The sequence below is a fragment of the Hemitrygon akajei genome, chromosome 14 (assembly GCF_048418815.1).
Source record: "Hemitrygon akajei chromosome 14, sHemAka1.3, whole genome shotgun sequence".
Taxonomy (NCBI): Eukaryota; Metazoa; Chordata; class Chondrichthyes; order Myliobatiformes; family Dasyatidae; genus Hemitrygon; species Hemitrygon akajei.
The window spans coordinates 103,440,314-103,458,801 of record NC_133137.1 but is presented as its reverse complement, the minus strand read 5'-3'; the positions used below and the strand labels follow the sequence as shown (position 1 = coordinate 103,458,801).

Below are 18,488 nucleotides of genomic sequence, written 5' to 3'. Positions count from 1 at the left end.
CCCCGGCCTCAGTCTCCAGGATGTAGTGTGGTGGTCACTTGCTGCTTCTTGTTTCTTCCAGCCAATAAAAGCCTATATCTCGCCTCACGTCTCCGAGAGTTATTGATGGTGCATCAATGGGGACAAGTTCCCCTGCCTATTAAATGCTCCCAATGGCATGCGCCACAAATAGCTGCTGATAACCAAGTCCAGCTGCTTGCCTTCGCGTGTGGCTTAGTTACTAAGCCTGGTGGAACCCTTTCTACCGACAAGAGAAGGGGCAAAGCCAGATTATTGGCACCTTACAACAGGCAGATGGGGCTTGTCAGCTCATCTAGGAGAAGGAAAACTCTGATCTCAAACCTCCGTTGCCTTGTGGCTATACCCACTCATGGGAAAGGCTTCAGGAGTACATCTCATGGGGAAAATCCAGAGCTGGAGTCCCTAAAGCAGTCCTACATTGAGTCAATGCTGACTGGCAACTCCTGCGATGCTGCTGGTGCCAAACTCTGCCGTTCCTTTGGGTTCATCAGATGCGTGGAGAGGGGGAGCTTGCTACACGGGCAACAGCTTGCTCTCCATATCGTACTGCCCAGGCTCGCATATCTAGACAGCTAGGTCGCAATATCCATGGTCAACTCTGACCCACAGCGGCCTCAGACAGCAGTATATCCCATGCCCTGAGAAGGTGACATTGTACTCTGTACCACACTCGCATTTCCTGATGGACAAAAAATGGAAGATGACAAAAAATCAGCAATAAATTAAGGATTTCCCCAGAAGCTGATTTGACAACTGCTGTGTTGCAATAAAAAAGGTTCAGAGGTTCATTTATTATCAAAGTCTGTGTGCAGTATTCAACTCGTGAGATTCATCTTCTCCAGATCGCCATGAAACCAAGAAAAACAGTGGAAGTCAGTTCAGAGAGAAACAGCAAACCTACTACCTCCACACAAAGAGCGAACAGCAACTCGATCAACCCCCACCCCCACCCCTCTCCCCTGAACAAAGCAAAATAAGACCATTGACCCCCAAATCCCCCTCCCCACACAAAATGCAATTGACCCCCAGATTCCCTCTCTGCACAAAAAAGCTACCAAGAATACCAACCCTCAAACCCTCCCTACCTCCACATAGAAAAAGACAATGCGAAAACACAGAATATAAAACCCAATCAACTGAAAGAGTGCATAGCCCAAATCCATGAACATTGGTTACATCCTCCAACGTCATCAAAAGAGAGAGGCACGCAGAGGCCTACGTTCCGAGCACAGCAGTGGGCTCCTTCTCCAACAGCAAAGCCACAAAAGGCCTCACAGGCTCCTTCTCCGGATCAGTGAACAGAGGGCTCACCTTCCGCATTCGCTTCGATGTTTCAATCTTCCTTGTCACTTTAATTGGTGAATAATGGAAGCTTTAATCGACGAAATGGAATCAAACATCAGCTCGCACTCAGTCTTGTAGTTTCTTCACTTTGAGGCTCGTTCTCGCTGCTTCCCTGAATCTCCTTAGAGATAGCAAAGCACTGGGTCTCCAATCTGTACATTGCAGGTTCTAACAGTTCCAGAAATCCATTTAAGATCAAAACAGACACAAAGTGGTTTGAGGTGCTGTTTAATAGGCCAAGGCGGTAGCAGCTTCTGTGTTGAACCTGGGCATTAGCTGACTGCTCTGATGTTCAATCCTGTGGTTGGGCTGCAGTAATGGAGAAAAAAAGTGTCCCATTCTCCAACTTCATTATCCGTCTTTCCCAGAAACCGAAGCACTGAGTCTGCTCTGAAGAATTCACCGTCAATGTGCTGTGTGAAACTATAGAGTGCTGGACTGCTGCTCAAATTGTGTCCTATTCATTCACCACCCAGGACATGATTCCAGTTCAGAAAATTCTCATTCATGTGTTCAGATCCCTGAGTCTCTTTCTCTTAACTTTACCCAACATCTTTACCCTTCCATATCTTCATCCGTGTCTCCCATTGATTTGGCTCTCTTGACCGTGTTCTCTGGAATTCCCTTCCTAAACCTCCCTCCTGATATCTGTCAAGCTTTTAGCTGGTGCCAGCTCATTTGCAACTTTGCCTGTTTTGGTCTGATTGTGCCCTTGCTGGTGGGGATGGGATAGGTGGAGGTTACTGTGCTAAAGCTGCTCTTTGTTCTGTCTGAAGGAAGCAGGGGACCATAATCAGTTCTGCTGGAGGAACCTCTTCTCGTGCATCAACCTGCTGCGTATCCTAAACAAGCTCACCAAGTGGAAGCACTCTCGCACCATGGTGAGAACTGAGTCTGGGTCATCTTATTGAACAGCTTTAGTAATATTTTATCCAAAGCAACGTGCTGGAAAGTGTGGGGAACTGATGAAATTGCTGTAAAAGGATCCAGCATATTTTTAACCAATTGAATGGCTATTTTTCTTGCAACTTGTGATTTCAATTTATTTATTTAGATACAATGCCCTTCTGGCCCAGTGACCTACTGATTTAATCCTAGCCTAACCAATCACAGGACAATTAACCTACTAGGCAGAACATCGTTTGACTGTGGGAGGAAACCCATTACATGCTCACAGGGAGAACGTAGAAGCTCCTTACCGATAGTGCCGGAATTGAACTCTGAACTGCACCCCAAGCTGTAATAGTTAGTTTCTCCCTGTTACATCACTGCTGTTTAAGCCAGCAGTTAAGGTTTTGTTCATTGCTGTTTCCATAACAATTTTGTTTTACCAGTCAAGGTTGTTAACCCTGAATTGAACCTCTAAACCTGGAGGAAAGTGGATGACAAATTTACCATTTGACCTGTTTGGCATGGGTGACCCTACCAGGAGCCAAACCACAAGGCCCTGACTCCAGTGAACATAGCTCTCTGGGTCATTGAGGCACACAAGCCTCCAAACCCTACGACAAGGTTGTGGTCCTCTTGGAGTCAAGTGTCATAGTGTTGTGCTAACTGCCAAGGCGTTCCACAACCCTATAAGGAGGTTTCTGAATGGACAGCCCACCTAGAACAATTGTCACAGCCTCCCACGTCCATGTTGCAGGGAGGGATAAATGCTTTACCATTATTGCTGGGTCCTTCCATTTCCACAAGTAAAGGATGTGCTCGGCCCAACCTGAAGGACAGTTCTGTGGATAAGGGACCACTTGCACTGCTGCTAGCCCTGGTAGAAGGTCACCAGAGGAGTTGGCCCCCGGAGGAAGCTCAGGCTTGTGCAGGGAACCCCGTAGGAAAGGGTCTGAGAAAATGCCGTAAGAAATTAAACCTGGAGAAGGACATCAGCTCCTTGAGCCTGTTCCACTTTTCCTTCTCCATTTCCCTGCCCTCTCTGTAAAATTTGCCCCCTTTACAATGAAGGGGTAACAGTGAACCATTTGGCTTTGCAGTAGAAATTGTTCCTCCATTCACTATTGAGGAGGTCTGTCTTCTGGTTTGTCTCCAGATGCTTGTGGTGTTCAAGTCCGCCCCGATTTTAAAGCGGGTGCTCAGGGCCAAGCAGGCAATGATGCAGCTGTATGCCCTCAAGCTGCTGAAGATCCAAGCCAAGTACATGGGGCGCCAGTGGAGGAAGAGCAATATGAAGACCATGTCTGCCATCTACCACAAAGTGCGGCATCGCTTTAATGATGACTGGGCCTATGGAAATGGTACGGGGGGAACAGGAGGGGGTTCCGCGTGGTTTGTTAATGTACTGGAAGTGAGCTCGGCACCCTCTGCCAGCTCCTACAGCACCTCAGTCTTAGTGGTGATGTGTGAGCAACATGTATTGTGGGGGTAACTGTCCCCGGCTTGAAATAATGGTCATGTGAACCTGGTTGCCCATCTAAGCATGCAGACAGGATGCCAACTAACGTCTGAAAGACAGCAGCTCCGATACACTGCGAGTGGCAGTGTAGGTTATGTCCTCAAGTTCCTCTGGTGGGATCTGAATCCACGACTACCTGCTCTGAAGTGAGATCGCTACATCTGAGCCATGACTACCTGCTCTGAAGTGAGATCGCTACATCTGAGCCATGACTACCTGCTCTGAAGTGAGATCGCTACATCTGAGCCATGACTATCTGCTCTGAAGTGAGATCGCTACATCTGAGCCATGACTATCTGCTCTGAAGTGAGATCGCTACATCTGAGTCATGACTACCTGCTCTGAAGTGAGATCGCTACATCTGAGCCATGACTATCTGCTCTGAAGTGAGATCGCTACATCTGAGCCATGACTACCTGCTCTGAAGTGAGATCGCTACATCTGAGCCATGACTATCTGCTCTGAAGTGAGATCGCTACATCTGAGCCATGACTATCTGCTCTGAAGTGAGATCGCTACATCTGAACCATGACTATCTGCTCTGAAGTGAGATCGCTACATCTGAGCCATGACTAGCATCCAAGTGCTAGGATGGAACATTACCTCCAGTAGTTGTCAGATTCCTGACCACAACAAACATACACAATAGAAATGAAAATGAAATGCTGGAAAGTCTCACCAGGTCAGACATCATGGTGGAAAGAGAACCAGTTGATATTTTACACCTCTGCTCCTTCACTGGAGCATATGCGATGCAGAGCGTTGTGACTGGTTACATCGTAGCCTGGACCTGAGCCTCTTACGTGCAGGATGGTCGTAGAGTCCTTGATGACGGATGGTGCTTTCCTGCAACAGGACTCGTTGTAGATGTGTTCAGTGGTTTGGGGGGGGGGGGGGGGGGGATCTTTACCTGTGATGGACTGGGCTATACCAATACTTTTTGTAGGCTTTTCTGCTCAAGGACTTTGGTGCTTCCATACCAGGCCATGATGCAGTCACTCTGTTTACTCTCCACCATGATCTGCAGAAGTCTGAAAGTTTTAGACAATATACAGAATCTTCACAAACTTCTCGGGAAGTAAAGGCACTGTCTTGCTTTCTTTGTAATGGCACTGATGTGCTAGACCCAAGACAGATCCTCTGAGGAATGTAAATTACTGACCCTCTCCACCACTCATTCTGTAGTCTAATCAACAATTCATAATTTTAATTCAGGTTACCTGTCTATTCGATGTGAAACGTTGTTGATAAGTTACAATCTCTCATTCCAGCATCATCTTGTGATCCGTGTAATTTCAAAGGCTTGCAAAACTGATGTCTTTCTCTGTCTCCCTACAGAGATCGATGCTCGGCCCTGGGATTTCCAGGCGGAGGAGTGTGCTCTGAGGGTCAACATCGAGACGTTCAACAGTCGCCGCTATGGCGTGTGCCCCAGTGACCTGGAGTTTGCTCCTGTGGACAACTGCCTGCAGAGCGTGCTGGGCCACCGACTCCCGCTGCCCGACGACTTCCGCTACAGCTACGAACTCTGGTTGGAGAGGGAGGTCTTTGCTCAGCCCATACGCTGGGAGGATCTGCTGCGACCTGTGGCGTGATGGTGGCAGCTTACCCGTTGTGCCCGTTATTCTGCCCGGTCTTCCTAATGATAAACAGCACTTGACCGCTGTTGGGTTTGTAACCTCGTGACGGGTGCTTGCTGTTTTCTGCCCATTCCCCACCTCCCTCTGGTGGCCTGACTTGAGTGACTTTGTGCCCATGTGTTGTTTTGTAGCCTCCAGTTGGTCACACATGGAGTGAAAAGACAGGGTGTCCCAGGGAGGAAGCCTCCCTCCGCCTCGCAGATGCTGCAGTTACCCCTCTCACGTAAAACTGAGAGTAGCAGGACAATACCCTGAGTCCTTCCCATTCTGCGGACGTGAGCTCAGTGTTACTGCACTCTACATCTCTGCTGCTGCGGAGCAGCATGTACACCTGGCACAGAGGAGGCAGCTGAATTCTCTTCTTGCCCAACTGTGTCGAGCACTGGAAGTGATCTGGTTGGGTTCACTTGAATACCTACAGTAAATATCCACTTACTGAAGGTGATGGTCTCAATCTTGCCCCACCACTGTGCGAACCTGGTGAAAACAGCCACCCAGCGTGAAAGGCTGGAAAGTCTCCTCCTGCTTTGGAATTACTTTGGCTGGACATCCTGAAAGGAAGTTATGGGCTCTAGTCACAGAAAGATTACAACATGGAAGTAGCCGAATTGCTCATCACTTCCAAGTCACATCTCCACCCTAGAGAGAGAGCCCAGAACTGGACCATCCCCCCTCGAGAGAGAGCCCAGAACTGGACCATCCCCCCTCGAGAGGGAGCCCAGAACTGGACCATCTCCCCCAGAGAGAGCATGCCCAGAACTGGACCATCTCCCCCAGAGAGAGCGCGTGCCCAGAACTGGACCATCTCCCCCAGAGAGAGAGCCCAGAACTGGACCATCTCCACTTGAGAGAGAGCCCAGAACTGGACCATCTCCACTTGAGAGAGAGCCCAGAACTGGACCATCTCCACTTGAGAGAGAGCCCAGAACTGGACCATCTCCCCTCGAGAGAGAGCCCAGAACTGGACCAACTCCCCCAGAGAGAGAGCCCAGTACTGGACCATCTCCCCTCGAGAGCGTGCCCAGAACTGGACCATCTCCCCCAGAGAGAGCGTGCCCAGAACTGGACCATCTCCCCTAGAGAGAGAGCCCAGAACTGGACCATCTCCCCTCGAGAGAGAGCCCAGAACTGGACCAACTCCCCCAGAGAGAGAGCCCAGTACTGGACCATCTCCCCTCGAGAGCGTGCCCAGAACTGGACCATCTCCCCCAGAGAGAGCGTGCCCAGAACTGGACCATCTCCCCTAGAGAGAGAGCCCAGAACTGGACCATCTCCCCTAGAGAGAGAGCCCAGAACTGGACCAACTCCCCCAGAGAGAAAGCCCAGTACTGGACCATCTCCCCTAGAGAGGGAGCCCAGAACTGGACCATCTCCCCCAGAGAGAGAGCCAAGAACTGGACCATCTCCCCTAGAGAGAGAGCCCAGAACTGGACCATCCCCCCTCGAGAGGGAGCCCAGAACTGGACCATCTCCCCTCGAGAGAGAGCCCAGAACTGGACCATCTCCCCTCGAGAGAGAGCCCAGAACTGGACCATCTCCCCCAGGGAGAGAGCCCAGAACTGGACCATCTCCCCCAGGGAGAGAGCCCAGAACTGGACCATCTCCCCCAGGGAGAGAGCCCAGAACTGGACCATCTCCCGCAGAGGGAGCGCGTGCCCAGAACTGGACCATCTCCCCCAGAGGGAGCGCGTGCCCAGAACTGGACCATCTCCCCCAGAGAGAGCGCGTGCCCAGAACTGGACCATCTCCCCGCAAGAGAGCATGCCCAGAACTGGACCATCTCCCCCAGAGAGAGCGCGTGCCCAGAACTGGACCATCTCCCCCAAAGAGAGTGCCCAGAACTGGACCATCTCCCCTCGAGAGAGAGAGAGCCCAGAACTGGATCATCTCCCCTCGAGAGAGAGCCCAGAACTGGACCATCTCCCCTCGAGAGAGAGCCCAGAACTGGACCATCTCCCCTCGAGAGAGAGCCCAGAACTGGACCATCTCCCCTAGAGAGAGAGAGAGCCCAGAACTGGACCATCTCCCCCAGAGAGAGCGTGCCCAGAACTGGACCATCAACCCCAGAGAGAGCGTGCCCAGAACTGGACCATCTCCCCCAGAGGGAGCGTGCCCAGAACTGGACCACCTCCCCCAGAGGGAGCGTGCCCAGAACTGGACCATCTCCCCCAGAGAGAGCGTGTGCCCAAAACTGGACCATCTCCCCCAGAGGGAGCGTGCCCAGAACTGGACCATCTCCCGCCGAGAGAGCGTGTGCCCAGAACTGGACCATCTCCCCCCGAGAGAGTGTGTGCCCAGAACTGGACCATCTCCCCCAGAGAGAGCGTGCCCAGAACTGGACCATCTCCCCCAGAGAGAGCGCGTGCCCAGAACTGGACCATCTCCCCCAGAGAGAGCGTGCCCAGAACTGGACCATCTCCCCCCGAGAGAGCGTGCCCAGAACTGGACCATCTCCCCCCGAGAGAGCGTGCACAGAACTGGACCATCTCCCCCAGAGAGAGCGTGCCCAGAACTGGACCATCTCCCCCAGAGAGAGTGTGCCCAGAACTGTACCATTTCCCCGTGACAGAGCGTGCCCAGAACTGGACCATCTCCCCCCAGAGAGAGCTTGTGCCCAGAACAGGACCATCTCCCCCAGAGAGAGCGTGCCCAGAACTGGACCATCTCCCCCAGAGAGAGCGTGCCCAGAACTGGACCATCTCCCCCAGAGAGCGTGCCCAGAACTGGACCATCTCCCCCAGAGGGAGCGTGCCCAGAACTGGACCATCTCCCCCAGAGGGAGCGTGCCCAGAACTGGACCATCTCCCCCAGAGAGAGCGCGTGCCCAGAACTGGACCATCTCCCCCAGAGAGAGCGTGTGCCCAGAACTGGACCATCTCCCCCAGAGAGAGCGTGTGCCCAGAACTGGACCATCTCCCCAAGAGAGAGCGTGTGCCCAGAACTGGACCATCTCCCCCAGAGAGAGCGTGTGCCCAGAACTGGACCATCTCCCCAAGAGAGAGCGTGTGCCCAGAACTGGACCATCTCCCCAAGAGAGAGCGTGTGCCCAGAACTGGACCATCTCCCCAAGAGAGAGCGTGTGCCCAGAAATGGACCATCTCCCCCAGAGAGAGCGTGTGCCCAGAACTGGACCATCTCCCCCAGAGAGAGCGTGCCCAGAACTGGACCATCTCCCCCAGAGAGAGCGTGCCCAGAACTGGACCATCTCCCCCAGAGAGAGCGTGCCCAGAACTGGACCATCTCCCCCAGAGAGAGCGTGCCCAGAACTGGACCATCTCCCCCAGAGAGAGCGCGTGCCCAGAACTGGACCATCTCCCCCAGAGAGAGCGCGTGCCCAGAACTGGACCATCTCCCCCAGAGAGAGCGCATGCCCAGAACTGGACCATCTCCCCCAAAGAGAGAGCCCAGAACTGGACCATCTCCCCTCGAGAGAGAGAGCCCAGAACTGGACCATCTCCCCTCGAGAGAGAGCCCAGAACTGGACCATCTCCCCTCGAGAGAGAGCCCAGAACTGGACCATCTCCCCTCGAGAGAGAGCCCAGAACTGGACCATCTCCCCTAGAGAGAGAGAGAGCCCAGAACTGGACCATCTCCCCCAGAGAGAGAGCCCAGAACTGGACCATCTCCCCCAGAGAGAGAGCCCAGAACTGGACCATCTCCCCCAGAGAGAGCGCGTGCCCAGAACTGGACCATCTCCCCCAGAGAGAGCGTGCCCAGAACTGGACCATCTCCCCCAGAGAGAGCGCGTGCCCAGAACTGGACCATCTCCCCCAGAGAGAGCGCGTGCCCAGAACTGGACCATCTCCCCCACAGAGAGTGCCCAGAACTGGACCATCTCCCCTCGAGAGAGAGAGCCCAGAACTGGACCATCTCCCCTCGAGAGAGAGCCCAGAACTGGACCATCTCCCCTCGAGAGAGAGCCCAGAACTGGACCATCTCCCCTAGAGAGAGAGAGAGCCCAGAACTGGACCATCTCCCCCAGAGAGAGAGCCCAGAACTGGACCATCTCCCCCAGAGAGAGCGCGTGCCCAGAACTGGACCATCTCCCCCAAAGAGAGTGCCCAGAACTGGACCATCTCCCCTCGAGAGAGAGAGCCCAGAACTGGATCATCTCCCCTCGAGAGAGAGCCCAGAACTGGACCATCTCCCCTAGAGAGAGAGAGAGCCCAGAACTGGACCATCTCCCCTAGAGAAGAGAGAGAGAGCCCAGAACTGGACCATCTCCCCTAGAGAGAGAGAGAGCCCAGAACTGTACCATCTCCCCCAGAGAGAGCGTGCCCAGAACTGGACCATCTCCCCCAGAGAGAGCGTGCCCAGAACTGGACCATCAACCCCAGAGAGAGCGTGCCCAGAACTGGACCATCTCCCCCAGAGAAAGCGCAAGCCCAGAACTGGACCATCTCCCCCAGAGAGAGCGCGTGCCCAGAACTGGACCATCTCCCCCAAAGAGAGTGCCCAGAACTGGACCATCTCCCCTGGAGAGAGAGAGCCCAGAACTGGATCATCTCCCCTCGAGAGAGAGCCCAGAACTGGACCATCTCCCCTAGAGAGAGAGAGAGCCCAGAACTGGACCATCTCCCCTAGAGAAGAGAGAGAGTGCCCAGAACTGGACCATCTCCCCTAGAGAGAGAGAGAGCCCAGAACTGGACCATCTCCCCCAGAGGGAGCGTGCCCAGAACTGGACCATCTCCCCCAGAGGGAGCGTGCCCAGAACTGGACCATCTCCCCCAGAGAGAGCGTGTGCCCAGAACTGGACCATCTCCCCCAGAGAGAGCGTGTGCCCAGAACTGGACCATCTCCCCCCGTGAGAGCGTGCCCAGAACTGGACCATCTCCCCCCGAGAGAGCGTGCCCAGAACTGGACCATCTCCCCCCGAGAGAGCGTGCCCAGAACTGGACCATCTCCCCCCGAGAGAGCGTGCCCAGAACTGGACCATCTCCCCCAGAGAGAGCGTGCCCAGAACTGGACCATCTCCCCCAGAGAGAGCGTGCCCAGAACTGGACCATCTCCCCCCGAGAGAGCGTGCACAGAACTGGACCATCTCCCCCAGAGAGAGAGAGCCCAGAACTGGATCATCTTCCCTCGAGAGAGAGCCCAGAACTGGACCATCTCCCCTAGAGAGAGAGAGAGCCCAGAACTGGACCATCTCCCCTAGAGAAGAGAGAGAGAGCCCAGAACTGGACCATCTCCCCTAGAGAGAGAGCGTGCCCAGAACTGGACCATCTCCCCCAGAGAGAGTGTGCCCAGAACTGGACCATCTCCCCCAGAGAGAGTGTGCCCAGAACTGGACCATCTCCCCCAGAGAGAGTGCCCAGAACTGGACCATCTCCCCCAGAGAGAGCATGCCCAGAACTGGACCATCTCCCCCAGAGAGAGCGTGCCCAGAACTGGACCATCTCCCCCAGAGAGAGTGCCCAGAACTGGACCATCTCCCCCAGAGAGAGCGTGTGCCCAGAACTGGACCATCTCCCCCAGAGAGAGCGTGTGCCCAGAACTGGACCATCTCCCCCAGAGAGAGCGTGTGCCCAGAACTGGACCATCTCCCCCAGAGAGAGCGTGTGCCCAGAACTGGACCATCTCCCCCAGAGAGAGCGTGCCCAGAACTGGACCATCAACCCCAGAGAGAGCGTGCCCAGAACTGGACCATCTCCCCCAGAGAGAGCGTGCCCAGGACTGGACCATCTCCCCCAGAGGGAGCGTGCCCAGAACTGGACCATCTCCCCCAGAGGGAGCGTGCCCAGAACTGGACCATCTCCCCCAGAGGGAGCGTGCCCAGAACTGGACCATCTCCCCCAGAGAGAGCGTGTGCCCAAAACTGGACCATCTCCCCCAGAGGGAGCGTGCCCAGAACTGGACCATCTCCCGCCGAGAGAGCGTGTGCCCAGAACTGGACCATCTCCCCCAGAGAGAGCGCGTGCCCAGAACTGGACCATCTCCCCCAGAGAGAGCGTGCCCAGAACTGGACCATCTCCCCCAGAGAGAGCGCGTGCCCAGAACTGGACCATCTCCCCCAGAGAGAGCGCGTGCCCAGAACTGGACCATCTCCCCCACAGAGAGTGCCCAGAACTGGACCATCTCCCCTCGAGAGAGAGAGCCCAGAACTGGACCATCTCCCCTCGAGAGAGAGCCCAGAACTGGACCATCTCCCCTCGAGAGAGAGCCCAGAACTGGACCATCTCCCCTAGAGAGAGAGAGAGCCCAGAACTGGACCATCTCCCCCAGAGAGAGAGCCCAGAACTGGACCATCTCCCCCAGAGAGAGCGCGTGCCCAGAACTGGACCATCTCCCCCAAAGAGAGTGCCCAGAACTGGACCATCTCCCCTCGAGAGAGAGAGCCCAGAACTGGATCATCTCCCCTCGAGAGAGAGCCCAGAACTGGACCATCTCCCCTAGAGAGAGAGAGAGCCCAGAACTGGACCATCTCCCCTAGAGAAGAGAGAGAGAGCCCAGAACTGGACCATCTCCCCTAGAGAGAGAGAGAGCCCAGAACTGTACCATCTCCCCCAGAGAGAGCGTGCCCAGAACTGGACCATCTCCCCCAGAGAGAGCGTGCCCAGAACTGGACCATCAACCCCAGAGAGAGCGTGCCCAGAACTGGACCATCTCCCCCAGAGAAAGCGCAAGCCCAGAACTGGACCATCTCCCCCAGAGAGAGCGCGTGCCCAGAACTGGACCATCTCCCCCAAAGAGAGTGCCCAGAACTGGACCATCTCCCCTGGAGAGAGAGAGCCCAGAACTGGATCATCTCCCCTCGAGAGAGAGCCCAGAACTGGACCATCTCCCCTAGAGAGAGAGAGAGCCCAGAACTGGACCATCTCCCCTAGAGAAGAGAGAGAGTGCCCAGAACTGGACCATCTCCCCTAGAGAGAGAGAGAGCCCAGAACTGGACCATCTCCCCCAGAGGGAGCGTGCCCAGAACTGGACCATCTCCCCCAGAGGGAGCGTGCCCAGAACTGGACCATCTCCCCCAGAGAGAGCGTGTGCCCAGAACTGGACCATCTCCCCCAGAGAGAGCGTGTGCCCAGAACTGGACCATCTCCCCCCGTGAGAGCGTGCCCAGAACTGGACCATCTCCCCCCGAGAGAGCGTGCCCAGAACTGGACCATCTCCCCCCGAGAGAGCGTGCCCAGAACTGGACCATCTCCCCCCGAGAGAGCGTGCCCAGAACTGGACCATCTCCCCCAGAGAGAGCGTGCCCAGAACTGGACCATCTCCCCCAGAGAGAGCGTGCCCAGAACTGGACCATCTCCCCCCGAGAGAGCGTGCACAGAACTGGACCATCTCCCCCAGAGAGAGAGAGCCCAGAACTGGATCATCTTCCCTCGAGAGAGAGCCCAGAACTGGACCATCTCCCCTAGAGAGAGAGAGAGCCCAGAACTGGACCATCTCCCCTAGAGAAGAGAGAGAGAGCCCAGAACTGGACCATCTCCCCTAGAGAGAGAGCGTGCCCAGAACTGGACCATCTCCCCCAGAGAGAGTGTGCCCAGAACTGGACCATCTCCCCCAGAGAGAGTGTGCCCAGAACTGGACCATCTCCCCCAGAGAGAGTGCCCAGAACTGGACCATCTCCCCCAGAGAGAGCATGCCCAGAACTGGACCATCTCCCCCAGAGAGAGCGTGCCCAGAACTGGACCATCTCCCCCAGAGAGAGTGCCCAGAACTGGACCATCTCCCCCAGAGAGAGCGTGTGCCCAGAACTGGACCATCTCCCCCAGAGAGAGCGTGTGCCCAGAACTGGACCATCTCCCCCAGAGAGAGCGTGTGCCCAGAACTGGACCATCTCCCCCAGAGAGAGCGTGTGCCCAGAACTGGACCATCTCCCCCAGAGAGAGCGTGCCCAGAACTGGACCATCAACCCCAGAGAGAGCGTGCCCAGAACTGGACCATCTCCCCCAGAGAGAGCGTGCCCAGGACTGGACCATCTCCCCCAGAGGGAGCGTGCCCAGAACTGGACCATCTCCCCCAGAGGGAGCGTGCCCAGAACTGGACCATCTCCCCCAGAGGGAGCGTGCCCAGAACTGGACCATCTCCCCCAGAGAGAGCGTGTGCCCAGAACTGGACCATCTCCCCCAGAGAGAGCGTGCCCAGTACTGGACCATCTCCCCCAGAGAGAGCGTGCCCAGAACTGGACCATCTCCCCCAGAGAGAGCGTGCCCAGAACTGGACCATCTCCCCCAGAGAGAGCGTGCCCCTAACTGTACCATCTCCCCCAGAGGGAGCGTGTGCCCAGAACTGGACCATCTCCCCCAGAGAGAGCGTGCCCCGAACTGTACCATCTCCCCTCGAGAGAGCGTGTGCCCAGAACAGGACCATCTCCCCCAGAGAGAGCGTGTGCCCAGAACTGGACCATCTCCCCCAGAGAGAGCGTGCCCAGAACTGGACCATCTCCCCCAGAGAGAGCGTGCCCAGAACTGGACCATCTCCCCCAGAGAGAGTGTGCCCAGAACTGGACCATCTCCCCCAGAGAGAGTGTGCCCAGAACTGGACCATCTCCCCCAGAGAGAGTGCCCAGAACTGGACCATCTCCCCCAGAGAGAGTGCCCAGAACTGGACCATCTCCCCCAGAGAGAGTGCCCAGAACTGGACCATCTCCCCCAGAGAGAGCGTGTGCCCAGAACTGGACCATCTCCCCCAGAGAGAGCGTGTCCCCAGAACTGGACCATCTCCCCCAGAGAGAGCGTGTGCCCAGAACTGGACCATCTCCCCCAGAGAGAGCGTGTGCCCAGAACTGGACCATCTCCCCAAGAGAGAGCGTGTGCCCACAGCTGGACCATCTCCCCCAGAGAGAGCGTGTGCCCAGAACTGGACCATCTCCCCCAGAGAGAGCGTGCCCAGAACTGGACCATCTCCCCCAGAGAGAGTGCCCAGAACTGGACCATCTCCCCCAGAGAGAGTGCCCAGAACTGGACCATCTCCCCCAGAGAGAGCGTGCCCAGAACTGGACCATCTCCCCCAGAGAGAGCGTGCCCAGAACTGGACCATCTCCCCCAGAGAGAGCGTGCCCAGAACTGGACCATCTCCCCCAGAGAGAGCGCGTGCCCAGAACTGGACCATCTCCCCCAGAGAGAGCGCGTGCCCAGAATTGGACCATGTCCCCCAATGAGAGTGCCCAGAACTGGACCATCTCCCCTCGAGAGAGAGAGCCCAGAACTGGATCATCTCCCCTCGAGAGAGAGCCCAGAACTGGATCATCTCCCCCAGAGAGAGAGCCCAGAACTGGACCATCTCCCCCAGAGAGAGAGCCCAGAACTGGACCATCTCTCCTAAAGAGAGTGTGCAAAACTGGACCATCTTCCCTAAAAAGAGCCCAGAAATGGATCATCTACCCTATATAGAGAGACAGAACTGGACCATCTCCCCCAGAGAGAGAGACAGAACTGGACCATCTCCCCTAAAAAGAGCCCAGAAATGGATCATCTACCCTATATAGAGAGACAGAACTGGACCATCTTCTATAGAGAGAGTGCTAAGAAATGGACCATCCTCCCTAGAAAGAGCCCAGACTGGACCACCATCTCTAGATAGAGAGTCCACACATTCGACCATCTTCCCTAGTGATGGTGTTGAGAATCGGACTACCTTCCCTAGGTAGAGAATCAAAATTGGACCACCTTCCCAAGAGAGAGTGCCCAGAACTGTGCCACCTTCCCAAGAGATTGTGCTCAGAACTGGACCATCTACCCTAGAAAGAGAGCCTAGAACTAGACCACCATCTCCGGAGAGAGTGCTCAGAACTGGACCATCATCCCAAAATAGAACATTGCAGCTGTGGCCAGCTTAGTGTTTTATTATCATTCATCATCATATTCTTGGACTTTCTGCCTCTTTTCTAAAGCCCAGAAACCACGTGCTTTTAAACTACATTTTCACTTTCAGCAAACTATGCATGTATATCACAGACTTTTCTATTCCCCTACCCTTCAAGAATCGTGTCCTCTCGTGTATGCTGTCTCTATGAACTGAAATGGAGTATGTAAGTGTTCTGCATTAAATTTAATGACCCATCCCTCTACAACCTGGCTGCATCCTTTTTAAGTCCCTCACTATCCTTTTCACGGTTCACTGTGCTTCCAAAGTGAATGTTGTGTGCTTCTATCACTGATATACATCAAGAAATAGCTCCTTCCCATGCTTTGTGATGCATTGGGTAGCAACCTTGCCATTTCTTTAGCATTTGTTTTTTTTACAAAGCTGAGGTGCTAGCTCAATGCTCATCCCAGCACGGATGGAACGCATGCAAGGAGCCGGCTGGATTCAAACCTGGGAGCGCTGGCTGGCTATAATCAGGAAAAGTCCTGGGCAATTCTAGTACATTACTCTCCAATCTTTTAAACAACCACATAGTGCTGTTTACTGGTGTTTTGCCAATTCTCTATCCATACTTACGAAGATACGAGGTTGCTTTGGCAAGTAAGGTGAAAATAAATTCGAAGGGTTTCTACAGTTATATTAATAGCAAAAGGATAGTGAGGGATAAAATCGGTCCCTTAGAGAATCAGAGTGGACAGCTATGTGTGGAGCTGAAAGAGATGGGGGAGATTTTGAACAATTTCTTCAGTATTCTCTGAGGAGAAGGATATTGAATTGTATAAGGTAAGGGAAACAAGTAGGGAAGTTATGGAAACTATGACAATAGTGATATGAGGAGGAAGTACTGGTGCTTTTAAGGAATATAAAAGTGAATAACTCTCTGGATCCTGACAGGATATTCCCTAGGACCTTGAGGGAAGTTAGTGTAAAAATAGCAGGGGCTCTGGCAGAAATATTTAAAATGTCATTAGAAACGGGGATAGTGCCAGAGGATTGGTGTACTGCTCATGTGGTTCCATTGTTTAAAAAGGGTTCTAAGAGTAAACCTAGCAATTATAGGCCTGTCAGTTTGACGTCAGTGGTGGGTAAATTAATGGAAAGTATTCTTAGAGATGGTATATATAATTATCTGGATAGACAGAGTCTGATTAGGAACAGTCAGCATGGATTTGTGCGTGGAAGGTCATGTTTGACAAATCTTATTGAATTTTTTGAAGAGGTTACAAGGGAAGTTGACGAGGGTAAAGCAGTGGATGTTGTCTATATGGACTTCAGTAAGGCCTTTGACAAGGTTCCACACAGAAAGTTAGTTAGGAAGGTTCAATCGTTAGGTATTAATATTGAAGTAGTAAAATGGATTCAACAGTGGCTGGATGGGAAATGCCAGAGAGTAGTGGTGGATAACTGTTTGTCAGGTTGGAGGCCAGTGACTAGTGGTGTGCCTCAGGGATCTGTACTGGGTCCAATGTTGTTTGTCATATACATTAATGATCTGGATGATGGGGTGGTAAATTGGATTAGTAAGTATCCAGATGATACTAAGGTAGGTGGCATTGTGGATAATGAAGTAGGTTTTCAAAGCTTGCAGAGAGATTTAGGCCAGTTAGAAGAGTGGGCTGAACGATGGCAGATGAAGTTTAATGCTGATAAGTGTGAGGTGCTACATTTTGGTAGGAATAATCCAAATAGTACATACATGGTAAATGGTAGGGCATTGAAGAATGTGGTAGAACAGAGTGATCTGGGAATAATGGTGCATAGTTCCCTGAAGGTGGAATCTCATGTGGATAGGGTGGTGAAGAAAGCTTTTGGTATGATGGCCTTTATAAATCAGAGCATTGAGTATAGGAGTTGGGATGTAATGTTAAAATTGTACAAGGCATTGGTAAGGCTGAATTTGGAGTATTGTGTACAGTTCTGGTCACTGAATTATAGGAAAGATGTCAACAAAATAGAGAGAGTTCAGAGAAGATTTAATAGAATGTTACCTGGGTTTCAGCACCTAAGTTACAGAGAAAGATTGAACAAGTTAGGTCTTTATTCTTTGGAGCGTAGAAGGTTGAGGGGGGACTTGATAGAGGTATTTAAAATTATGAGGGGGCTAGATAGAGTTGACATGGGTAGGCTTTTTCCATTGAGAGTAGGGGAGATTCAAACAAGAGGACATAAGTTGAGAGTTGGGGGGGCAAAAGTTTAAGGGTAACATGAGGAGGAATTTCTTTACTCAGAGAGGGGTAGCTGTGTGGAATGAGCTTTCAGTAGAAGTGGTAGAGGCAGGTTCGGTATTGTCATTTAAAGTAAAATTGGATAGGTATATGGACAGGAAGGGAATGGAGGGTTATGGGCTGACTGAGGGTCAGTGGGACTAGGTGAGAATAAGCATTCAGCATGGACTAGAAGGGCCGAGATGGCCTGTTTCCATGCTGTAATTGTTATATGGTTACTTCTATTGCCCATTGCCTTATTAAGATTAATATTTTGGTTTGTATTAAAGCTATTGGTACCCATCAGTAGGTCTTCATTATGCTGACTCTATGCAGTGGATGTTTGGAACAACTGACTTCACGGTTATCGTGTTTTTAATGTGTGCTACAGACTCACAGGAGATGAATGACAGTATGGGCCAAATTGACCTGTCACAGAGATGCTTACATTTTAGGTGCACACCCTAGATGACAGGGATCTCATTGAAACGCATCAAATATTGAAAGGTTGAGATAGAATGGACATGGAGAGGATGTTTCCAATCGTGGAAAGGTCTCGGACCAGAGAACACTTCAGGATACATGGGCGTCCCTTCAGAACTGGGACGAGGAGGAATTTCTTTAGCCAGTAGGTGGTGAATCTGTCATAGAACACTACCGCACAGAAACAGGCCCTTTGGCCCATCTAGTCTGTACTGAACCATTAATTTGCCTATGGCATTCATTGCCAAAAATGGCTATGAAAACCAGGTATTTGAATATATTTAAAGTGGAGGTTCATAGTAATGGCTATGAACCGTAAGGGGAGATGTCAGAGAATGGGGTTGAGAGGGATAATAAATCAACCAATGGCAGAGCTGACTTGATGGGTCAAATGGCCTAATTCTGTCCTTACGTGAACAGGATAACCAAGGTGGATTGGTGAATCAACTGGCCACTTGTCCAGGTAAATAGTGTCTCTGCTTACCTTGTACCTGAAGGAAGGCACTTGCACCAATGCTGTGTTCCTCTGGATTGGTTAGTCCTCGACAATGAGGTGTGAGTAAAACATCTGACCCTCAG

The 18,488-nt window shown here is 53.1% G+C and overlaps 1 protein-coding gene across 3 annotated transcripts in view; it reads left to right on the top strand.

Moving 5' to 3' along the window:
- LOC140738870 (striatin-interacting protein 1-like) overlaps nt 1-6,453 on the top strand; it is a 66,635-nt gene extending 60,182 nt beyond the window's left edge. The window contains exons 19-21 of one of the 3 annotated variants that reach the window (XM_073066835.1): nt 2,142-2,246; nt 3,410-3,614; nt 5,111-6,453. In XM_073066835.1, coding sequence (XP_072922936.1) covers nt 2,142-2,246; nt 3,410-3,614; nt 5,111-5,367 — 567 coding nt within the window. In that variant the 3' untranslated portion in view covers nt 5,368-6,453. Of the gene's footprint in view, nt 1-2,141; nt 2,247-3,409; nt 3,615-5,110 lie in introns of those variants that run through there. The other 2 variants (XM_073066836.1, XM_073066837.1) reach the window with 2 other exon arrangements.
- The last annotated feature ends 12,035 nt before the right edge of the window (nt 6,454-18,488 follow it).